At 40.8% G+C, this 23,908-nt stretch overlaps 1 protein-coding gene across 5 annotated transcripts in view; it reads right to left on the reverse strand.

Annotated features, from left to right (window-relative positions):
* Positions 1–23,908, reverse strand: part of znf462 (zinc finger protein 462) — a 49,882-nt gene that overhangs the window by 15,529 nt on the left and 10,445 nt on the right. For 4 of the 5 annotated variants that reach the window (XM_048166601.1, XM_048166597.1, XM_048166598.1 and 1 more), the window contains exons 2-4: positions 8,536–8,792; positions 3,028–8,393; positions 1,981–2,118 (exon numbers count right to left, since the gene is read on the reverse strand). In XM_048166601.1, coding sequence (XP_048022558.1) covers positions 1,981–2,118; positions 3,028–8,393; positions 8,536–8,761 — 5,730 coding nt within the window. In that variant the 5' untranslated portion in view covers positions 8,762–8,792. Of the gene's footprint in view, positions 1–1,980; positions 2,119–3,027; positions 8,394–8,535; positions 8,793–18,413; positions 20,911–23,908 lie in introns of those variants that run through there. The other variant, XM_048166600.1, reaches the window with a different exon arrangement.

The raw sequence follows: 23,908 nt of genomic DNA on the forward strand, positions 1-23,908 counted from the left end.
TATATATAAATACACACAAATTAATGTACATATTTAAGAGAAATGTTATTTATGTCCAAAATATTTGTAGTTATATATAATATAAATTATATAAAAAATAAACACATATACTTGTAAATATTTCTCAATTATATACATGAATGTGTTTGTATTTATATACACATAATAATTACACACAGTATGCCCACATATATTTATTTTGTATGTGATTAATCGCTTGACAGCATATATATATTCATTCTGTGGTGAAATAACAACCCTGTACATGTTTAAGGTCCCTGGCCTTTAATAATGATGATAAATCACACACAGTCTGATATGATATTTCTCTCAGGACTGAAGCACAGATGAACCGTGTTTGATTACGGCCATTAAAGCTCTCTGAGGCTTGCGGCACTATCGGGACATCCCTCTTTCTTAATTTAGAAACGGCCGAGAGGTTCCTGTGTGTTTCTGAGACATCTGCTGCTTTACAGCCCACAGCAAATTCAGCATCTCAGAGAGAGAGAGAGAGCGAGAGAGGACTGACCCTGCACTTCAGACACACTCCTGCACCGTCAGCCAATCACAGACAAACACATCCAGAGACAGAGAACTAGATTTGCAGATTTGCAGAAGAAATTGTGAGTTTGTCTTTGCAAAACTCACCATTGTGACGATAGACCGACCGATCTGACCTTTAATTCCACCATCATGAATTAACCCAAAGTGATAACTGATTTTAACAGCCATTGTTGAGCGTTATTTTGATATTTTTTAACACAAAATGATTAAAAAAAAATTAAAAATACAACAAATGCAGGATGCTAATAAGAGCCACAACAGTGAGGTCAATGTGACATGTAGTATATTACTAATTAAAACATTTAAAGTCAAAATTGATATATTTCAATCTCTGCTCGGAGTATCTGCTCTGTGTCTGCGAGTGCTGCCCCCTAGTGTCCGGTGCGATTCGACCCTGTCCTGGCCTGATCCTCACTGGGCTTCTGTTCAAATCCTCCCTGCCAGCCTCCTGGCACTCTCAGTGGAATACTAACACTAAGGCGCTTACACGCCGCTCTCCACGCCACACCGGCAAGCCCACCTAACTGGCTTTCTCTTCAGAGAGACGGAAGGCTTCCGTGATAAAGAGACTGGCGTGTAAATGCAGCTCTCTGCACCTTAAACGCTGTGGTTAATGAGGAAAGTCCTCATTAAGAAATCCATCACACTGACAAACAGATCTTATATAATATTTACATTCCAACCACAAATGCAACTGCATTAGCTGATTGAAATTAAAGTAATAAAAAAAAAGATTATGCACTAGTATTTAAATAGCATTTAGCTTGTTTAATTATCATGCACAGAGATTTCACAAGCTCACAATAATTCAAAGACTATTCCAAATAGCGATGATTAAAAGTCGACCAAAAGAAATACACTTTCATTCTATGCTAATATAAAAGACGGTTCCTAAAGGTTGATGGCAACATTGCTGCCTTCTAAAACCCTTATTTAGTCCCAATTCTAAGGCAGCATCACATTCAGAAAAGAGCTTTAGAAATAAGAAGAAAATCTTTCATTCTCTGTATGCAAAATGTGTAACACAAGGCCACGAGATTTAATTACATGATCAACTTTACGACACGTTCAAGGCTTTCTTCATGAATGCCCACACAAGGAAATAAAACACTCTTGAGTTTTAGCAAAAGTCATAACACTGCACTCGTCCATTTTCCCTGTTTCTTCTGCAACACTCAAGGATTTGCTCTATTTGTCTGTTTCATTGAATGTGCAGCTGAATTGTAGCAGCTGAACCATCCAAACAAGAGAAAAAGACACTTGAGCAGAAGGTAAAGCGGGTCCAAACGGCCTGTGAATGCGGTGGAGAAGTTGCTGGAGATGAGAGGCCACCTCAGGGATAAGACATTGTGCCCAATGGCTAAAACTGAAAGTTCAAAATAAGACTAATGCAACTCTGATAGATGGTGTTCGTACCTTCACGTGTCCCTCCTTGGCCTCCCCGTACTGCACATGCTTTCTCAGGTGGTTACAGATGGCGCGGAGGGTGGGGTGGACCTCCACGCAGAAGTTGCACCTGTAGCCGATGGGAGTCTTAGCAGGTGTGCTGTCCACCTATAGAGAGAGATGATGACAACCATTAGAAAATGTCTTTATCGATACAGCCTGCAACTATAATTAATGAAGCTGTAGTGATGCTGCCGGCTTGCAGGGTCTAGTTTTGTCTGCTGTCACTTTAAGACCTGACGCATGGATCCATTACACTGTTACACATGCGTTTTCTTTCTCAACTGTTTACGTTCACTTAAAACATAACTGACTGTGTTTATGTGAAAACTCCATAATTATTTTGTGTGTATTTGACTGTTTAAGTGCAATAAGCAGCGAAAAAGAACTCAATTTAGTACTGAGAGGCTTTATGTATGCACACTTTGGGCCCTGTAATGCCCAACGTATATTTGACTTTTTACGCTTCAGTATAAGTGCGCGTGACGCAAATTTTGTTATCAGAAGAGTACGCACGTACTATGCAGGCACCGCTGGATTTTTGTAACCGGGCATACTTTTTGCATTTAATTTTTGGGCAATAATTGGTTTATCCACAAGGTGGCAACCGTGCCATGGGGGTGTCGATTCACAAGGTAGTCGAAGAAAGCCTGCATAAACAGAACAGACTGGAACACATGCAAGCTACAGCTACAATGGAGGCCTACATAGAGGACAGATTGTGCAAAGAGGTTAGAAAGTGCCCTCATTTGTACAACTCTAGCATGAAAGAATACAAATATATTTACATGGGTTGTAACTCGTGGTGAGAGATTGCTCAAAACTGTGCATGCATCAAATGCCTGTGTACGTGTACGCAAGGCTGTGCATTCGACTGTGTGCATACACGTAAAAAAATGAAGTATACCCAGGGCTTAACACCAACAACCGGAGCATCATATTGTGAAAGTGCCTAATATAAACATTTATTTTATACCTTGCCAACAGATTAATTAATATAGGAGTTTTTTAACTCACCTTATTCTCTGGTTTGGCTTCTGGTGTCTCTGTCGTCCTCTGCTTGCTTTGAAGCTGTTTTCTCCTTTCCAGCCTCATGGCTCTTTTCTGGAAATCCTCATTGTGGTTCATCAGATGGACGCCGAGTTCTGGAAGAGTCAAGAACTTGATTTCACAGTGGGTGCACTGGTAGAGCTCCGTCCCATCTTCCGCAGGGCTCGGAATGGTGACGAAATCCCACTTGAGTTCCTTGCTGTGGCAGTCATTGTAATGCATCACCAGCAGCTCTTCCGCGCTGAACGAGAGCTTGAAGCATTTAAGACATTTAAAGGGGAGCCAGTCCAAGTCACCTTCAGGTTCAACCTCATCCTTAACTTCAACTATTTCCACTTCCTCTGTGGAAGGAGGCTTCTCTGCTTCCTTGGAATAGATCACAGTGAAGTAACGGCCCAGTTTGCTGGAAGGCTGCTTCTTGGGAAAGACTCCCGGGTGGCGCTTTATGTAATGAGAAACGATACTCTTCCTGCTGAAAGCCTGGAAGGAGCAGAGCGAACATTTCCTTCGGTCCACTGCGAGCCTCAGCTCCTCGCTCATCACTGGAGCCTCTGCATCTGATGCCAAGGGCAGCATCACCTTGTTCGGTTTTTCCCCCACCGTCTTGGACGCTGCCAAGCAATGCGTGTAGTAAGCATCGATGTCGTGCCGTTTCTGGTAGTGTGCCGCGAGGCCTTTGCGGATGGGGTTGGTGTAGGCGCAGAGGGCACATTTAAAGACATTGTTCTTGCCCTCAGGCTGCGCTCGGACATTGTTATGCTTGATACGGTAGTGTCGAGCGATACCCTTCCGGGTGGAGCAGAAGTATTTGCACAGCTGACATTTAAACACAGCGTTCTTGTCGCTCTTTGCGACTTCGGAAAGCGTGAGGTCCAAGTCGCAGATCTCAGAGACTTCGGTCACACTGCTGCTGCTGCATTCAGCAACCAGATCATCTCTTCTAGCCGGCGACTGCGTGGCGGTTGTTTTGAACATGTCTGCAGCAGGTTGGTTATGATATTTCTCATAGTGTATCTTGAGTTTCTCTAAAGTGCCATGTGTATAAGGGCACATCTTGCAGCGGTACGCACCATAGCCCTGCCTCTGTGTTTTAGATCGCTCATCGCCCTCGCTAGCTAAATCGTGTACATGCTCGACATCATCAGCAAAGTCCTCAGCCGTGACTTTGATGGAGGGATGTCGTTTCTGGTAGTGTGTGAGAACTCCGTGGATGCGCGAGTTCACGTACGGACAGTGTCTGCACTTGTAAACTGAGCTGGGGTTAATGTCTGCTTCCTGAGCAAAGTCAGCAGCTTTAACTTTCATGCCCGGGTGTTTTTTACCATAGTGGGTCAGAAGCCCATGAAGACTGTTGTACTCAGACAAGCACACGGTGCACTGGTAAGGGTTGTTTGAGATAGACGAGGTGGCAGACAGAGAGAGATTAGATTGCCGCTCATGTGTTGGGCGACTGACTTCAACTGCAGTCTCTTCCTGCTGGTGACTATTGAACGGACTGGATGTTGAAACGTGTCCTTTGGCCAGTTGTGGGAGCAGCTTTTCAGGTGCTTGGTTCCCCTTGATAATGTCGATGAGGACAGACTCGTCACCTTTGATGGCCCAAGGGTGCACTACTTGGTAATGGTTAGTAATGTCCCAGATGGAGCATGCCTCAAAAGCGCAATCTCTGCATTGGTAATGCTTTGTTTCAGAGTTCCCACCCTGTCTGCTTGTGGAAGTATCAGGACCAGCCCAAAGCTTGCTGGCCATGTAAGTGTAGTCGACGTTGTGCTCAGGGTGGCGTCTTTGGTAATGCATGAGCAGCCCGCTTGGTTCAGCGTGGGAATATATGCACCACTCACAGTGATAACCAGCCTCCAGCACACCATCCTGATAAGCCCAGTGTAAGATCGTCATGGCCGTGGCCTTCACAGTAGGATGATCCTTCTTCAAATGCTTCTTCAAGGCATACACGTAAGGAGACGTGTACACGCAGTGTCTACACTTCAAAGATCGCAACGACCTGGATTTTTCTGCTTCAGTAGCTACAGTTGCAGTGGATGTGGAACTTCCCGCATGGATCATCTGCGCTCTCTCTCTCTGACTCCGAACCACAGCTGTATGTCTACGGACGAGGTCGGCATTGGCTTTCACATCCTTGTGCTTCTTCTGGTAATGAATCAACACCCCCTTCACAGTGCGGTTCCCATAGTCGCAGTGCTGGCAGAAGAACAGCATTTCAGGTTCCCCTTTGTCAGATGATCCTTTAGTGTTGGAACTACCTGACCCTTCAATCCCGTTGTTGTTGAATTGCTTCAGAAACTGTTTAGGGGGTGCGATCTGCAGCTCATCCATGAGTTTCAGCAGTCCTGGGGTTGGGGGTGCCTGCTTTATGTACTTTGCTGTTACCTTAATCTCTGGATGTCGCTTTTGGTAGTGGACCAGAACGCCCACTACAGAGCGGTTGTTGTAGACACAGTGTTTGCAGTAATAAACATCTTCATCCAGAGCCACAGGTAGGATGGCGTTCGAAGACTTGGGGGTGCTGGTTAGGCTGTAGGTTGAATTGCTCGACAACTGTGCTCGGTCAACAGATATGACCCGCATTGTTTTCTGAATGCGGAAGTACGAGGCCTTTTGCTCTGGGTGTTTTTTCTGATAATGGACCAGTACTGAGTGCATGTTGGGACTTGAGAAAGAACAGACATCACAGTCATACACCACCACATTACCACCTTCTCGAAAAGCTTCAGCCTCAGTGTTTGCTTCTGGCGTTTTGCAGATGCTTTTGAGAGCCGGACTGGATGATGACCTGGACCCAGACGAGGTGGAGCCTAAACTCTTCGGCCCAGAATTCAAGATTTCTCGTAGTGTTTGGGACTCAGCAGCACTTTTATGAGGCTGATCGACCATGTAGCTGGAAAAAATCATGGCGTTGTTGATCTTCACTGAAGGGTGCATTCTTTGATAATGGGGCATCAGACTCCGCACATTTGGACTTGTGTAGGAACAGAAACGGCACATGTACACCAGATCTGGCTGGTTAAAGTTCAAGACATTACTTGCTTCTGGATGGTGTGTCATATAGTGCTGGTGCAGATCATTAAAGTTGTTATATTCGATGAAGCACTCGAGACAACGGAAGACGGCGCTCTGATCCTCTGGGTCTAGGATGTATCTGAAGCTAAACTTGATGTAAGGGTGCATCCTCTGGTAGTGTGTGCTGACACTGCGAGCTGACTTGTTTTGGTACTCACAATGTTTGCAGTAGAACAGGTTCCCGGGTTCCCCGGTGTATTCAACAGTGTCCTGATACGTCTCTCTGCCATCTTGACTGCTTTGATCTTGGGCATCTTTAGATTCCAAAGAGGCACTATAATTATCTTCATCATCAGAAATGGTTACTTGAACGGGAATGTTTCTTGAGCCGAGTTTGGACTGCAGACTGCGCTTTCTTTTCCCAACGCCACGCTCTGCCTGAAGACCTCCAGAATTCCTAACATGAAGATTCTGAGTGTTGAATGTGTAGTGCTGACTTTGAGCATCAGGGGTTTCTCTCTCTTTGCTCGTTTCTACATCAACGTGATTGCCGTTCTCCTCCACGTCATCATCCATCTCTTCAAGGTTAATCACATCCTCGTGCTGTTGGCTTTGACTAATCTTGCTCTGGAGATTATTTGCAATTTCATCAATCCTTGTCCGTTTTTTGACAGGAGAGAGATCCAAGGGCAAATCGTTGATGGACTTTCTTGCCGTCTTCCCAATAAGGTGCTTCTTGGTTGAAAATCCAAGGATTGATGTTTGAGTTTTCTGGACGAAGCTTGAGGAGCTGTAGGACTCGGACTCAGAATCTTGCTGCTCATTAGACAAACCCTCTTGACCCGTGACTTGTGTTCCATCACAGTATGAGTGTTTGTGTTGCTGGTGGACACGTAGACCTTTCAGTGTGATGGTGGAGAAGTTACACAGTGAGCACCGATGAGGACCCTGCTGTTCCTCGACTGCATTGGATTTTTTCCCGTTGATTTTTGAGCTGCCGTTTCCACCATTCACGGGCTCGGAGCGTTCGCCTTGACCATCTAGACTTTCACTGGTTAAGTCCATGGTGTCCCATTCGGAAGACCCACCATGACATTGTTTGTGCGCGTCAAGCTTTAGTGGGTTGGTGCAAAGAAATGGGCACTTGTCACATTTATACACTGTAGCTTTGCCAGATAAGTGTATGTTCTCAATGTGACGAGAAATACTACGTCGGTGCATGGTCAAGAAGGAGCAGAAAGGGCACTGGAACCTGTTCATGTGTCTTTTGAATGGAACTCCTTTAGTTTCTAGCAGGTCATTAACCTCTTCTGACAGAAGCAGCTTAGTAGAATCCTCAGCTGGCTCCGTGTAATGGGGATCATCCAAGTCGCAGAGTTCATCATCTGAACTGCTTCTGGAATCATTCAGAATGCTGGCATCTAGATCCATGCCAGACCTAGACATATCTGACATGGTGAAAGTCGATCTCTCTGACAGTATGGAAGATCCTGTGCTGTTAGGTATTTTTGCTGTGAGCTGTGAGTACTGAAAACTTGATATCCCTGAAGTGGACTTGAGTGATGCATTGCCAGAGGATCCTTTGATTGACGAGGCATTTGCGGAGGAAACTTCATTGCTCGCTAGATCGTTCAGGTTTAAATTGGAGGTTGGAGTGCTTCTCCTAGATGAAGCCGAATCAGACTTGCTGGATCCTGCACTTCCGTCCTGCATTTTGGGCTGTTGCAACGAAATCATAATCTTCACCATGTTACGGTGTTTCTTCATCATGTGATCGGCTAACTGCTGCCTTTGCAAAGTCTGAAAGCCACACCACTCACAGTTAAAGCTTCCTTTAGACTGGGGTTTGATCATAGATTCCAGCACGCGACGTTCTACAGTCCCCTGTGACTCTTCACACTGTCCTTCAACGGAAGAGGCGTCAGAGTCCAAATCCAGAACTTCTGCTTCGACGGGAGGAGCTGAGTGGCCTGGTTGACCTTCTTTGTGATGCACTTTCTGGTGTTTCAGAATCCGTGCTCTGTGTGGGGATTTATAAGTGCAATACTGGCAGGAAAAGACAGTTCCTACACCATCATAAGTCACAGCGCTGCAGCTGGCCTGCTTGGAAGCTTTGAAGGATCTCTCATCGCTTGCTTCTCCGTGGACCTTCCTGGTGTGTTCACTGAGAAGAGAGCTGGATCTGAAGTACCGCACACAGAACTTGCATTGAAAAAATGAAGTTGAAGTTTTGTTTGAAGGTTTTGCTGATTGGTTGTGTTTAGCTTGCTTTGAACCCGAGGAGTGCCCAAGGTCTTTGTTAAAGGAGTGGATACCTGAAACGTGAACAGAGAAATAAAAACATTGAGCAATTCAAGTTTGCATTACAGAATGACTGTTCTGATGTGGTTTCTTTACTTCTAGAAGATGCTGCACTCATCTATCACAAATTAGTCGCAATCAGAAATGTTGATATACCTGCTTCCTTTTTCAAGGAGTCATAATCGTGATTGGTCAAGTCTTCCTCGTCCTCTGTTTGGCTGTGGGAGTTTAACGAGTTTGACCTGGACCGTCTGGGAGACTCCTCACCTTCTCCCACTTCTGTGGGCTGCAGGAAAGCTGTGTGGACGTCCTGTATGTGCGTCTTGAGCTCATCGTTCGACTCTGCACGGAAATCACATCCATCGCACTGCAGCACTTCCATCGCTTAGGACTCCCTGGAAAATCAGGGAAACCTGTTTAGAGACAGAAAGAGAGGAAGGGGTAAGAGTATAGAAATACAGGCTGGAAAGGACATTTTATAACCACAGCAAAGAGACGAAAGCACTCTGAAATTCTGACAACGCAGAATACAACAGAAGAATCTATCTGTTTTTTGGCGAGTGGTCAGTCTGCTCCAAGAACAATAGCTGAGGAGGGATTATGGGCTGATTTGTTCCATTTTTTTATTACCCAGGGATAAGCCTCAGCTGGAGCACACCAGTGGGCCTTGGTATTTACATCAGCATGTCCCATCAGATTGCATCAAGCCCTTCTGAAATAAGATTGAGTGAATCCGCCGAGGGATGAGGAATGCTCAGGGCTTCAGAGATGCAGTGCAAACACAAAGGATTATGGGGCGGGCCGTCACTTGGAGGTGGCATTATTATGTCCCATGACCTAAGAGCACCCGGCAACTGCGTCAATCAATGAGCTGAAATAAAGTATGATCCCGTCCCTGATCAATACTTTTTCATTTATACGCACACCGCTGCCAAATTCAGCACATACACATGCTGTCCATGCACAAATCTCTGATGTATTTGGGAACATTGCAATATTTCATTAGACTGCAGTGAGCATTTTCATAAACCAATACATTTTTTCATGAAAATCTACAAACTGAGCCAGAAATTACAGAGAGTATGTGAGGAACATATGATTTGAATGTTACTAATTCAGCACTGACCTCATGTGAACCAAAAATATATACATAAAACCACAACCGCTGCTAAGACTCATGGTTTTCTCTGCAACACTCAGCGGGTCTTCCGGTGAAAGACAATGAACAGATACAGCAAACATGTTTTTCTTTCATCATGGGTCATTCTCGATGTGATCTGTGTGGCAAGGACACGAGTATTAGCATGAACTCAACAAAAGCAGTCGTACAGCACGGTACCAGCTCTGCATATCTGACAGCAATCAACACAGAGCAGAGTGATTCTTCAGCCTTGGCTGGCTCACACATCGGGACACATTCTGTGGGTGATTTCTGCAAGAAAAGGCCTCAATGTCAAGGCCAGAATTATATGGGTTTAGTGCAATGCTACACATTAGAGGAGGCCTTGAATGCTGTAAAAGCAAACGAAAATAGATCTTAGTCGCTCCTACAAGGGCCATTTTCAATGGGAACTAAGGACAAGACGCGATAAAATCAGTGAAGTAACTGCATTCAAAAAGGGACCAAAATACTGTCGAGGACATGATTTGCAATTGTTCTGAAAATAAGAGGCACAAAAGCAAGATCTACAGTTATCATACAACATATGTGCCTTAAAGATGACGTGAAATCAAAATCGTAATTACTTGAATAAATTTCACTGTACTTATTTTGCACGAATATCAATGCATGCAATTCCGAAGCAACAAAAATTATTGCGTACATCAACAAGTTTTTCTGCTGATGTAACCAAGGCCATGTAGGTGAGTAAAAATAATATTCCATAACCTTCTTTTCATGGTCCTATCAAGTCCTGGTAGCTAAAATTATTGCTGCTTCACCCACCTGACAAAAATAATAAATCAGCACATCGTATCTGTAGCACAAATGTTGCAGTTTGAGTTATGAATCAACGTTTAATGCTTAAAGGGTTAGTTCGGCCAAAAATGTGTGACACGACTTATGAGATGACAAAAATCAATCACAAAAATCACAGCCAATCAGAAGAGCGTGGGGGGCGGAGTCTCTCTGCAAGCGCACTGCACTCGCAAACAAATCAATCAAAAAATTACAGCCAATCAGAAGAGAATGTGGGCGGAGTCTCTCTGCGAGCGCACCGCACTCGCAAACAAATCAATCAAAAAATTTACAGCCAATCAGAAGAGTGTGTGGGCGGAGTCTATCTGCAAGCGCACTGCACTCGCAAACAAATCAATCAAAAAAATTACAGCCAATCAGAAGTGCATGTGGGCGAAGTCTCTCTGGAAGTAATAAATAAATAAAAAAAAAATCACAGCCAATCAGAAGAGCGTGTGGGCGGAGTCTCTCTGCAAGCGCACCGCACTCGCAAACAAATCAATAAAAAAAAAAAAGCACAGCCAATCAGAAGAGCGTGTGGGCGGAGTCTCTCTGTAAGTGCACTGCAATCGCAAACAAATCAATCAAAAAAATTACAGCCAATCAGAAGAGCGTGGGGGCGGAGTCTCTCTGTAAGTGCACTGCAATTGCAAACAAATCAATCAAAAAAAAAATCACAGCCAATCAGAAGAGCATGTGGGCGGAGTCTCTCTGGAAGTGCACTGCAATCGCAATCAAATAAATAAATAAATAATAAAAAAAATCACAGCCAATCAGAAAAGCATGTGGGCGGAGTCTCTCTGTAAGTGCACTGCAATCACAAACAAATCAATCAAAAACCACAGCCAATCAGAATAGTGTGTGGGTGGAGTCTCTCTGGAAGTAATAAATAAATTAAAAAAAAATCACAGCCAATCAGAAAAGCATGTGGGCGGAGTCTCTCTTTAAGTACACTGCACTCACAAACAAAAATCAATCAAAAAAATCACAGCCAATCAGAAAAGCACGTGGGCGGAGTCTCTCTGTAAGTGCACTGCAATCACAAACAAAATCAATCAAAAAAATTACAGCCAATCAGAAGAGCGTGTGGGCGGAGTCTCTCTGCGAGCGCACTGCACTCGCAAACAAATCAATCAAAAAAATCACAGCCAATCAGAAGAGCGTGTGGGCGGAGTCTCTCTGGAAGTAATAAATAAATAAATTTTTAAAAAAAATCACAGCCAATCAGAAAAGCATGTGGGCGGAGTCTCTCTGTAAGTGCACTGCAATCACAAACAAATCAATCAAAAACCATAGCCAATCAGAATAGTGTGTGGGCGGAGTCTATATAGAACTCTAGGGTTCTTGACTCAATTTTAAAGAACCCTTTATACCAAAACGGTTCTATATAAGGAGGAACGTATTAGGCAATCACATAATACTTTCATGTTTAATGGATTATGTCAATTGTTTCTAGTGATAAAGTATGTTTATTAGCATGTTAAAACTAAATCCATAAAATTACCCCATGATGGGAAAAGGTTCTATATATGAAGCGCCTGACAAAACCCTTTAAGATTCTTTAGAGTGTAGACTTTACCAACAGCAGAGAAAACAGGTTTCTTGGCTGAATGGTTGGAATTCCTGCTAGATGAGAAGAGAATAAAGACATCCGAGCCCTCACACCTACATCTTATCACCTGTGCCCTCAAACTGTAAAAGCAGACACTGGTTTCAACCTTCATTCTGAACAACACTGCCAGTGTGTCCCAGGGCAGGTTCGTCCATTGTCTCTCCAGGTCGAGTTTCAGCTCCGCCCTGATCTGTTCCGGCACTCCAGAGGAACTCAGAACAAAGTCACATCCATATCTGGACAAAGCCAGGTAGAGGAGAAAAACACAAAGTCGAAAACAGCAGACATAAAACGACGCAAATCGCACTGTCTGCCGAATCCTTCAGCGCCTGGCTGGGCTAATGGGGTGAAATTTGTAAAGCTTTCATGTGCTTCTGACAGCCACTGAGCGCCACAGATGCTTTGAGCTTCAAGGGCAGCCATTTTAAGAGCAGCAATGTGTGCTGAGGTGTTCAGGCAGAGCGTAACATGGACTCGCAGATCTGATCCTCTCGCTGCCACTGGAGAGCAGCTGACAGAAATCTATCTAGCAGATGTAACGCACCCAAAACCTTCAGCCTGCACAGCTCAGCAGAACCGCAGAAAGAGAGAAAAAACCTTCTCTCGTGCCAGCCTGAGCTCAGCTTGTCATATTTTCAACATCTTGAGATTTAAAAAAGACATATTGCATTTTACATTCGGCACCCAAACTGATCTGCAGAAGACGTGCGATTGGGGAACGCTTCTCAAAAACACTTGTTTTAACCTGTTAACCGCCGTCAATCGCTCTTTGATCTGAACTTAAACGTTTTTTTCACGAATGCTCTTGAATACAGGCTAAGGTCGGACTTTCTAAAGAGACGCTCAGCAGATTATTGCAGAAGTGAAAGTGCTTCAAAAGTGTAAGAAAGTTTTTGAAGTTATTTAAGGTTACTGGTAAAGCAAATGGCATTTTACTGCTGAGTAATAGAACAATTTGGCCTCTAAAATTGCTAGAAAAACTTGTTCCAAATTTGAAGTTGATATCACGAAAATTGAGCCTCTTCAAAGCAATTTTGAGCGTTAAAGCTTTCGAATGATACCTAATGTAATGTATGATGACTACTAAACATGTGATGATGGAGATGAACCAAGGGTTAAATATCTTCAAAACGGTACAACCACCAACCTTCAAACTCCTAAAAATGTTATATTTGGGACAAAACAAAGGCTGGTCAAACCAATTATTGAACAGAAGTTCATTCGGTTGTTCCAAACATCTTGTAGAAGATTCCCACTGGCACACTAAAGCAAAGATATAAATAACCGTCTTAAATGTGAAACATCTCATGTGCCTTTTGCAAAGTACTGCATGCGTGGAGAATCAAACCCATGATCTTGGTGTTTCTAACTCTACCAGTTCTCATGTTGACACAGACTGTGTTTTGTGTTGCTTTTCCATCGTTTTTCTATGTAGACAAAAAATTTCATCAAGAAGTTCATGTGAAAATGGCCCACTTTAGACATTCTACCAACTATAAGTAAGCCAATTTATTGCATCAATAAATTTAAAGACAAGTTTTGGTCAATATGAATCTAAACCGGTTTCCTCAAGACTGACTAGTCTCGGCTGGCTAACTTCTGACGAGTTTCAGCTCCACACACCCACACAGGACAGAGTTCGAAGGACTCTCATGTGCTCAAAACAAGCTTAGAGGAACTAAAGCTTCATGAGGAGGTCTAAAAATGCAAAGCATGCCTGAACTTCCCTCTTTCAGAGCTCAGAAAACATCTGCAGCCCTGAGGTAAGAACGAAGACGACGAGTGATCGACTGAACACATGGGGAAAAACTGGAAGAGACGACCTTTCTATCCCAATGCAAACGTCCGACTCCACAGATTCCAAAGTCTACTGACGTTTGTTAATCACCAACTGGCCGCCGTGCCGTAACGGCCTGCTCTACACGACTCCCAGCGCAGCTGCCCCTCTCAAAGAATAAGCCAACATTAAGCTGATTAGAAGTACAGGGGTTTTGTCCTTAACCGTCGGTCCACCGTCTCTCACAACAGACACGCAGAGAGAAACGGTTCTCTCATTCATTATTCTGTTTCCTCACCAGAAACATCTAATCAGCTCCCTCGAACATTAACTGATGGCTGAAGAACAATTACGCAGAATCTAGTATTAATATTTACTCTGATTATTACAAATAGATATAGAGAGTAATGATGTAGCTGCTGTTTAATTCAGTGATTTCTTTCATAGTTCAGGCAAAGTACGAGAGCTTCATTGAAGTGTCATCTTTGTCTCAGATGTTTCCCCATTAAAAATACAGTAGCGCTCGAGTTTGGAATAATTACGATTTTTCAATGTTTTAGAAAGAAGTCTCTTCTGCTCACCAAGGCTGCATTCTTTTAGTCAAAAACATTAAAAATTGTGAAATATTTTTACAAATGTACACAGCTGATTTTTATGTGAATATATAGTAAAGTGTAATTTATAATTTTAATTTTCAGCATCATTACTCATTAATCACATGATCCTTCAGAAATCATTCTGATACGATGATTTGCTCGTGGAAACAGCATTTATTTGAAATAGAATCTTTTGTAACATTTTAAATGTCTTTACTGTCACTTTTGATCAATTTAATGCATCCTTGAGGAATAAAAGTATTAATTTAAAAAAAAAAATATTTTATACCCCAAACTTTTTAATAGTAGTGTATCATGATTTACACGTTTTCAACTTAATAATCAGAAATGTTTCTTGAGCATCAAATCATCATATCAGAATGATTTCTGAAGGATCATGTGACACTGAAGACTGGAGTAATGATGCTGAAAATTCAGCTTTGATCACAGGAATAAATTACACTTTACTATATATTCACATAGAAAACAGCTGATTTACATTGGAATAATATTTCAAAATTTTTACTGTATTTTTGAACAAAAAATGCAGTCTTGGTTGAGAAGAAAAGACTCTTTAAAAGCATTGAAAAATCGTAATTATTCCAAACGTTTGACTAGCAGTGTAAAAACACAATAGAGATAAAAATGAACACCGATAGCAGCAGATATTTCAGATATTACAGACAACATTAGAGATTTTCTTTCATAAGGTTAGTGACTATGAACTTGTTTCTGGTCTTTCCACAGTCTGAAGATTCAGGAACTGAAGATCAGGTTCTTTCACTTCACGTCGGTGCAGACGGGTGGAACGGGATCTTCAGCGTGTGGTTTGGACGCATGTGTGCCGATCTCAGCGGAGGTTTGGCTGTTATATAAGCTGATGGAACACATTATGTAAAACAAACGACAGGGTCGATCGACAGATTTCTGCCACATAAACGTCACTGTCTCATGCTAGAGATGGTCAAAGGTACTGGTACTGATACTGAAATAAAGCTAGAGGAGCAGCACAAAATCAATATGGTTATATTTATATTAGTATTTAACTTTATAAACAAACCTGCTCTCCTCGACAATCTGCCATTTGAGACACCAGGAAGCATTTATCAGCAGAAAGCTCAGTATGACGAACAATAATCTCATTTGCATTCAGTGAAAAACACGACCAATTAAATTTTTACTGTATTTTACTTTTTGCTTAATGGGATTGTTTATCCATTCTTTCCTCATTTAGTCGCCCTCATGTCGTTCCAAACCTGAAAGACTTTCTTTCTTCACTGTGAACCTTAAAGATGTTTTGAAGAGCAAAACAAAACTGGACCCCTTTGACTTTCATTTTACGGACACATTTCTCAAAGCATGTTCTTTTATGTTCTACAGAAGACAGAGAGTAATTCGTACAGGTTTTGAACAGCACGAGGGCGAGTAAACGATGACACAACGATTATGAGTCAATGATTCCTTTGAAGCCCTTTTAGAGGAAACACAACCCTCTTTTAGAGCACAGATCTGAACTTAAATGGTTGTAGTTCATGAATACAGACCTAAGGTTGGGACCTCTTTTAAAAGCAGATTATTGCAGAACTGAAAAAGCACTTCAAAAAACTAAAGTGAAAAAAGTTATAGAAGTTTAGGTTTACGGTAAAGCAAATTAATTAAATTAAAAAAAAAATTATTTTATACTAAACCTATATTTTACTAAATATTTTGCACTCTAAAATTGCTAGACAACCAAAGCAGTAAGTCTAACAAAATTTGTGTTCCAAATTTGAAGTTGATATCACAAAAATTGCACAAAAAAACAATCACTCTTATGCTTTGCCAAAAAAAAAAAAGATTCAATGAGCTTCTATACAGAACTCTAGGGTTCTCGACTCAATGTTAAAGAATGCTTTACGCCAAAAAACGTTCAACGTGGTTCTATAAAGAACTCTAGGGTTCTCGACTCAATTTTAAAGAACGCTTCACGCCAAAAAACGTTCAACGTGGTTCTATACAGAACTCTAGGGTTCTCGACTCAATTTTAAAGAACGCTTCACGCCAAAAAACGTTCAACGTGGTTCTATACAGAACTCTAGGGTTCTCGACTCAATTTTAAAGAACGCTTCACGCCAAAAAACATTCAACGTGGTTCTATACAGAACTCTAGGGTTCTCGACTCAATTTTAAAGAATGGTTTACGCCAAAAAACATTCAACATGGTTCTATACAGAACTCTAGGGTTCTCGACTCAATTTTAAAGAACGGTTTACGCCAAAAAACATTCAACATGGTTCTATACAGAACTCTAGGGTTCTCGAATCAATTTTAAAGAACGGTTTATGCTAAAAACATTCAACATGGTTCTATACAGAACTCTAGGGTTCTCGAATCAATTTTAAAGAACGGTTTATGCTAAAAACATTCAACATGGTTCTATACAGAACTCTAGGGTTCTCGAATCAATTTTAAAGAACGGTTTACGCCAAAAAACATTCAACATGGTTCTATACAGAACTCTAGGGTTCTCGAATCAATTTTAAAGAACGGTTTATGCTAAAAACATTCAACATGGTTCTATACAGAACTCTAGGGTTCTCGACTCAATTTTAAAGAATGCTTCATGCCAAAAAACATTCAACATGGTTCTATACAGAACTCTAGGGTTCTCGACTCAATTTTAAAGAACGGTTTATGCTAAAAACATTCAACATGGTTCTATACAGAACTCTAGGGTTCTCGAATCAATTTTAAAGAACGCTTCATGCCAAAAAACATTCAACATGGTTCTATACAGAACTCTGGGGTTCTCGACTCAATTTTAAAGAACGCTTCATGCCAAAAAACATTCAACATGGTTCTATACAGAACTCTAGGGTTCTCGAATCAATTTTAAAGAACGGTTTATGCTAAAAACATTCAACATGGTTCTATACAGAACTCTAGGGTTCTCGAATCAATTTTAAAGAACGGTTTATGCTAAAAACATTCAACATGGTTCTATACAGAACTCTAGGGTTCTCGAATCAATTTTAAAGAACGGTTTACGCCAAAAAACATTCAACATGGTTCTATACAGAACTCTAGGGTTCTCGAATCAATTTTAAAGAACGGTTTATGCTAAAAACATTCAACATGGTTCTATACAGAACTCTAGGGTTCTCGACTCAATTTTAAAGAATGCTTCATGCCAAAAAACATTCAACATGGTTCTATACAGAACTCTAGGGTTCTCGACTCAATTTTAAAGAACGCTTCATGCCAAAAAACATTCAACATGGTTCTATACAGAACTCTAGGGTTCTCGACTCAATTTTAAAGAACGCTTCATGCCAAAAAACATTCAACATGGTTCTATACAGAACTCTAGGGTTCTCGAATCAATTTTAAAGAACGGTTTATGCTAAAAACATTCAACATGGTTCTATACAGAACTCTAGGGTTCTCGACTCAATTTTAAAGAATGCTTCATGCCAAAAAACATTCAACATGGTTCTATACAGAACTCTAGGGTTCTCGACTCAATTTTAAAGAACGCTTCATGCCAAAAAACATTCAACATGGTTCTATACAGAACTCTAGGGTTCTCGACTCAATTTTAAAGAACGCTTCATGCCAAAAAACATTCAACATGGTTCTATACAGAACTCTAGGGTTCTCGACTCAATTTTAAAGAATGCTTCACACCAAAAAGGTTCTATATAAGGAGAAACATCTTAAATAATTGCACACTATTTTCATGTATAACAGGTTATTTTTATTTTTGTCTAGTGATGTTGATGTTATGAGCTGCTTACTTCATAAAACTGAATTCTAATTAAATATTAATAAAAACAAAATGAAATAAAGCTAAATCCATTAAATGATCCCATGATGGAACCTCTAAAAAGTTCTATATATCAAGCACCTGACAGAACCCTTTAAGGTTCCATATAAAACCTCTTCTTCTAAGATCATGGATATGCTCCACTAATGTCACATGCTGACCAGTTTCCTGAAGAAGACTTCCTGAAGCATGCTTCGAGAGTTATTTCGGGTTGAATTGGGAACGGTGCCCTCAAGGTTATGCAAGCGACCAAAATAACCCTGGACTGAGCGTTTGAACAAACCTACCGACATTCTGAAGCTGTAGGATGAAGCAGAATGGTGAAGAAGTCAGCAGTTGCTTTGATCACAGATGGTGTCACACAACGCTCGAGATCATGAGAGGCCAGAGAAGAAGAGGAAATGCAGCGAGACATTCAGTTTCATATGCACCGAGCAAAACTACCCAAATAATTTCCACCTCAAACACATGTTCTCCATTATAACAGGAGAAGCTGAGCTCTGCAAACTCTAGTTCCTCAAAACACTCGGTCATGCGCTGTCTGTCAAATGAGGAAGTCTCAGATGATTCTCATGATAAAGCTCAGTTCGCACCAAAGATCTGCCAGATGAGATCAGAGAAACAAACAGACCTGAGCCCTCAAACACAACCGACACTATCACAGCTAGTTCCTGTTCTCACTGGAGTTTCCTGATAAACTGGATTGAGAAAATGCCAGTGAGTAACACATACTGGTGTCACCAACCGTTTTCAACACTCTATGAAAACTGGTAAAAACTTAAGAAGCTTCTCTCAAAAGTTAAGTTAACAAAAAAAGACTTTATATTGTAGGACAGAGTAAGTGTATTTATTTAGTGACCAAAAATGTAAACAATATAGTCGAGATCCATGTTTGGCTACATCGATCATGCTTAAATAATCAAGGGAAGCAGGAGTCGCGATCACAATTAAAATACGATTAATCATGCGCCAGCGCTTTAACACAATAAAAAAATGCAGTGGTTTCAAACAGATGATAATTCAAGAGTGCAGAAACTCCCTGCAAAAGTGGCTAGTTCAAGATCACAAACATGAGAAAACGAATCACTTCACATAACGCTGACTATTTCCCAACGTTCATATCAACAGATGTGAGATCTTCTGGAGTGATGTGCTCATAATCTTCTTCCTCCATCCAAATCATTGGCTTTTATTTTTCAAAGCAAATCCCTTCCAGGAAGCATATGGCAGCAGAAATAGGTCAGCCATTAACAAACCTACATGAAGCTTCTGAGACGCATCCAACACAAGCCGTTCCCAAGAGTAGATTTAAGACCCGCTAACCTCTTCTGCAAAAAAACACCAGTATTATTCTCGTTCTTAACTGACCATGAAGAACAGAAAGACAGTGACAACGAACCTCTTGCTGTTTTCCCCCTGAGACACACTATCCTTTATAAAACAATATCACACAAGCACGAGTTCTGATGATCCAGAAAACAGTTTTTATACAACATCTCAAACAAGACGTTGATAATGAGTAACTCATGTTTTAGACATATTACAGTTACTTTGTCTTCTTCCTGTATGAATCATTTTGAATCATCTGAATGAATGATTCACTGGCTTTCTCCGAATGAATCAATGTTGTTGAACAAATCAGATTCCAATGAGACACTTAATGACAGCCCACTGATTTGTTTCTGAATAAAACGGCATTTCCAACAAATAAAATAAGTGAATGATTCAATGACTCATTCGTGAAGACAGCCGCATTTCTTTTCTGAAAGAATCCGTGTTGAACAAATCATTTGAATAAATCATTCATAAAGATTCAATCACGCATTACAAACAAATCAGAATGAGTCATTGAATCTAAATGATCCAAAAGAATCATGCTGCGTCCGACATGGCATACTCTCAGGTAGGTACATATTTTGAATAAGTAATTACTTCATGACCACTAAAAAAGTATGTTCTATAATGTAATCCAGATGTACTACATTCACCATGTCATTATCATGTGACCAATGGCGTCAGTTGCGTCGCTTCACTGTCATTCATAAATCCTCTCTCGTGGCCTCATGGGACAGTAAAGTGTCCTTCGTAGGCACACTTCAGAATCTCGCCGGAAGAAGTAGGCCATACGAGGACTTTTTTCAGACATACTTCTTGCATCATATACTGTTTTTCATCTACTATATAGACTCAGTGTTGAACAATTAGTTTGAATGATTCAATGAATCAGTCATTTGTTTCCTTCCCACGCAAATCATTTGAATGAGTGATTCAATGACTCACAGATAATAGGCTTGTTCGATTCAAAAACATAAGGAATCGTATGCTCTCCAAATGCTCTCGTGGTACTTTGATGTCATACGCCGATCAGTCTGCAAACAAAACTATTGACAGCCACTTGTTTAGTTTCTCAATGAATTAGTCTTTTTGAACAAATTGACTCAATGAATGATTCAATGACTCAAAGACACTCAGTTGCTTAATTCCTAAATGTATCGGTGTTTTCGAAACGAATCGAAGTGACTGGATGATTCAGTGAGTCACTGCGTGACAGTCACCTGCTGCCACCTACTGGCATAACATTGTAACCTGCAGAAAGAGTCACTGAATCATCTGTTGCACATATACTTTAAGAATGGCAGATATGATGCATGCAAAATAGGCAAATTTAAATGACACATTTACGCAATTCACTAAAATGTTTTTATGAAGACTTTGCAATAGACTGAGAAACAGCATTAAAGGATTAGACCACTTTTAAATAATCTTTTCCTTATAATTTACTCACCTCCATGTCATCCAAGATGTTCATGTCTTTCTTTCGTCAGTCGAAAAGAAATGAAGGTTTTTGATGAAAACATTCCAGGATTTTTCTCCATATAGTGGACTTCAATGGGCACCAAACGGTTGAAGGTCCAAATGTCAGTTTCAGTGCAGCTTCAAAGAGCTCTACATGATCCCAGACGAGGAATAAGAGTCTCATCTAGAGAAACCATCGCTCATTTTCGAAAAAAAAAAAAAAACCTTTTATGCTTTATAAACACAAAATATTGTCTTGAACGTACTTCCCATTTCCACATTCTTCAAAACGCTTACACTGAATGTCCTACGCCTTCCCTATTCTACTTACGGAAAAAAAACGAAACTGCCGCCGCCTTCGTTCCGTAAGTAGAATAGGTGTAGTACAGCGTAAGCTTTTTGAAGAATGCGGAAACGGGAAGTACGTTCAAGGCGATATTATGTGTTTATAAAGCATAAACAGTTGTATTTTTTTAGAAAATGGCCGATGGTTTCTCTAGATAAGACTCTTATTCCTCGTCTGGGATCATGTAGAGCTCTTTGAAGCTGCACTGAAACTGACATTTGGACCTTCAACCGTTTGGTGCCCATTGAAGTCCACTATATGGAGAAAAATCCTGGAATGTTTTCATCAAAAACCTTTATTTCTTTTCGACTGAAGAAAGAAAGACATGAACATCTTGGATGACATGGAGGAGAGTAAATTATCAGGAAAAGTTTATTTAAAAGTGAACTAATCCTTTAATAATTCCACGTATTGTCTATACATTTCAACGATGATCTAACATAAAATCAGTGTCCTGAAGAGAAACACTGATCAAGATTAAAGTGACCAGATTCCTAGGAGAAATTCCTAGTTCAATTATCAAAATATCAATTAAATCCTTTCTATGAATTAAAAAACGGGAACAAAACATACACTTGTTTTTTTTTAAAAGTGTTGTTGGTTCCATATACTATTATTATAATTAATAATTATGATGTTTGTGGGTCAGACTGACCCTACCTGGTTTTAATAAAATTCACCAAAAACCAGGTCTGTTCCTAGAAAACGTCAGGTCAGAAATGACACCGTGATCTTCAGCTGCTGCTCTGAAGCATCTCAGAAACGTGCTGCGCTTGAGGAGTCACATCGCTCCACTGCTCCTGACTGAATTATCTCCTGCATCAGCGCTAGCGACTCCATTTCACACCAGCGTCAAGGCAACTGCTGACACTGGTCATCCACCATTTTGTGCTCCTCAAGGCAACGGCAGCAGATCTTCCTGACTCTTCAAACCCTGCTGGCCTTTTCACAAGAGGCCGACACGTGCTTGCATTCACACATGAGAGCAAACACCTCCACCAGCTTCCTCCAGCGGCCTGCGAAAGCAAAACTAACACCAGCGCGAGTAACATTAATCACAAACAAGATCTCTTTAATATCAGCACAAGAATCGGTTGTCTCCTGAAACAAAAGTCTCAGCAATGTCTGCAATCGGACGTCAGAAATCTCAATGTGAACTCAAACACTTCTGAGCTGCTTTCACAACTTCTCTTTATTTTAAGAGAGGCATTTAAGTTGATACTGAAATGAAACACCATTAAACCTCTGGAGCAACACTTGAGCAATAATATATCAATGGAGTTTGGTTTCTCAACTTCACAAAATAATTCAAACAGAGTAGGATCTACTTTTCACTCAGAAATTGCTAGTAAATTTCACAAATAATTACAATGAAATGGTATATTCTTGTAAAATGTACTCCAATAATCTTTGAAAAATCATTTTTCAGTGTATTTGATAAGATTCACTTAGAACTACAATGCGAGTCTGATATCTGTGCAGCTTCGCATCAAATAAATGTCTTTACACTTATAACCCAAGTCTAAGACACAGTCTCAGCTCTGCATTATTGAAAAAGACATATTTCATCCTTCCTGAGCTTCACTAATTGCTGGCCTCAGGCGTGGGAATGTTTTATCTAATGATGATGGATGAAACTCTTGGAGATCCTCCACCCAACAAGGTCACGCTTTCCACAAGCACTTTAACACCGATCTGATCGCCGAAGAAACGGAAAGAGATTTCATTCATGTGCTGGATTACAGTAAATGCCAAGAAAAAATACGGTCGTAATTTATTCATCCTCATGTCATTCCAAACCCAAATCATCATCAAGGACTCAAATGTCATTTCTGCATTTCCCAACATGGACTGCTGTGATTGGTTACGAGAAACACATCTACCAACAGCATGCTGCATCATTTGCCCTTCACATAAAAATACATGAAAACTAATGAGATCTGAGAGCTGTCATGAAGAAGAATATCAAGTTTAAACCTTTATGCACTGATTTATTCTGCCAAAAACAAAAGATATTTTGAAGAAAGTTTCAATTCTTGAACAACTGAACAATCAAAACACTGAGACTTTTTGAAGAGATCTCCTTGTGTGTTCCACAGAAGAACGTCAGTCATACAGGTTTAAAAGACATGAGGGTGAGGAAATGATGACAGAATGATCCTTTTTGTCTGAACTATTGCTTTAAATAGTTTAATAATCTCAAATGCACAATCTCCAAAACAAATAGAGATTGACGGTTAGTATCAGCTCAACTACTGTGCGGTTAAATTAAACTTTCAGCAGTTGTTATTAGAATTAATGCACTAAATTTCACATATTCTCTTATATGCAAGAGACAACAGTGGAAACCACACAACAGCAACTAGCACTACACCTCACTGCACTACACTATACTGTACTATACTTCACTACACTACACTACAGTACACTACACTATACTGTACTATACTTCACTACACACTGCACTGCACTATACTACAATTCATCGCACTACACTGCACTGTACTATACTTCACCTCACTACACTACACTATACTACACTACACCTCATCGCACTACACTATAGTAGACTACACTGCACTATACTACACCTCACTGCACTGCACTATGCTATACTGCACTATACTTCACTATACCTCA

The sequence above is a fragment of the Megalobrama amblycephala genome, linkage group LG18, assembly GCF_018812025.1.
Source record: "Megalobrama amblycephala isolate DHTTF-2021 linkage group LG18, ASM1881202v1, whole genome shotgun sequence".
Lineage (NCBI taxonomy): Eukaryota > Metazoa > Chordata > Actinopteri > Cypriniformes > Xenocyprididae > Megalobrama > Megalobrama amblycephala.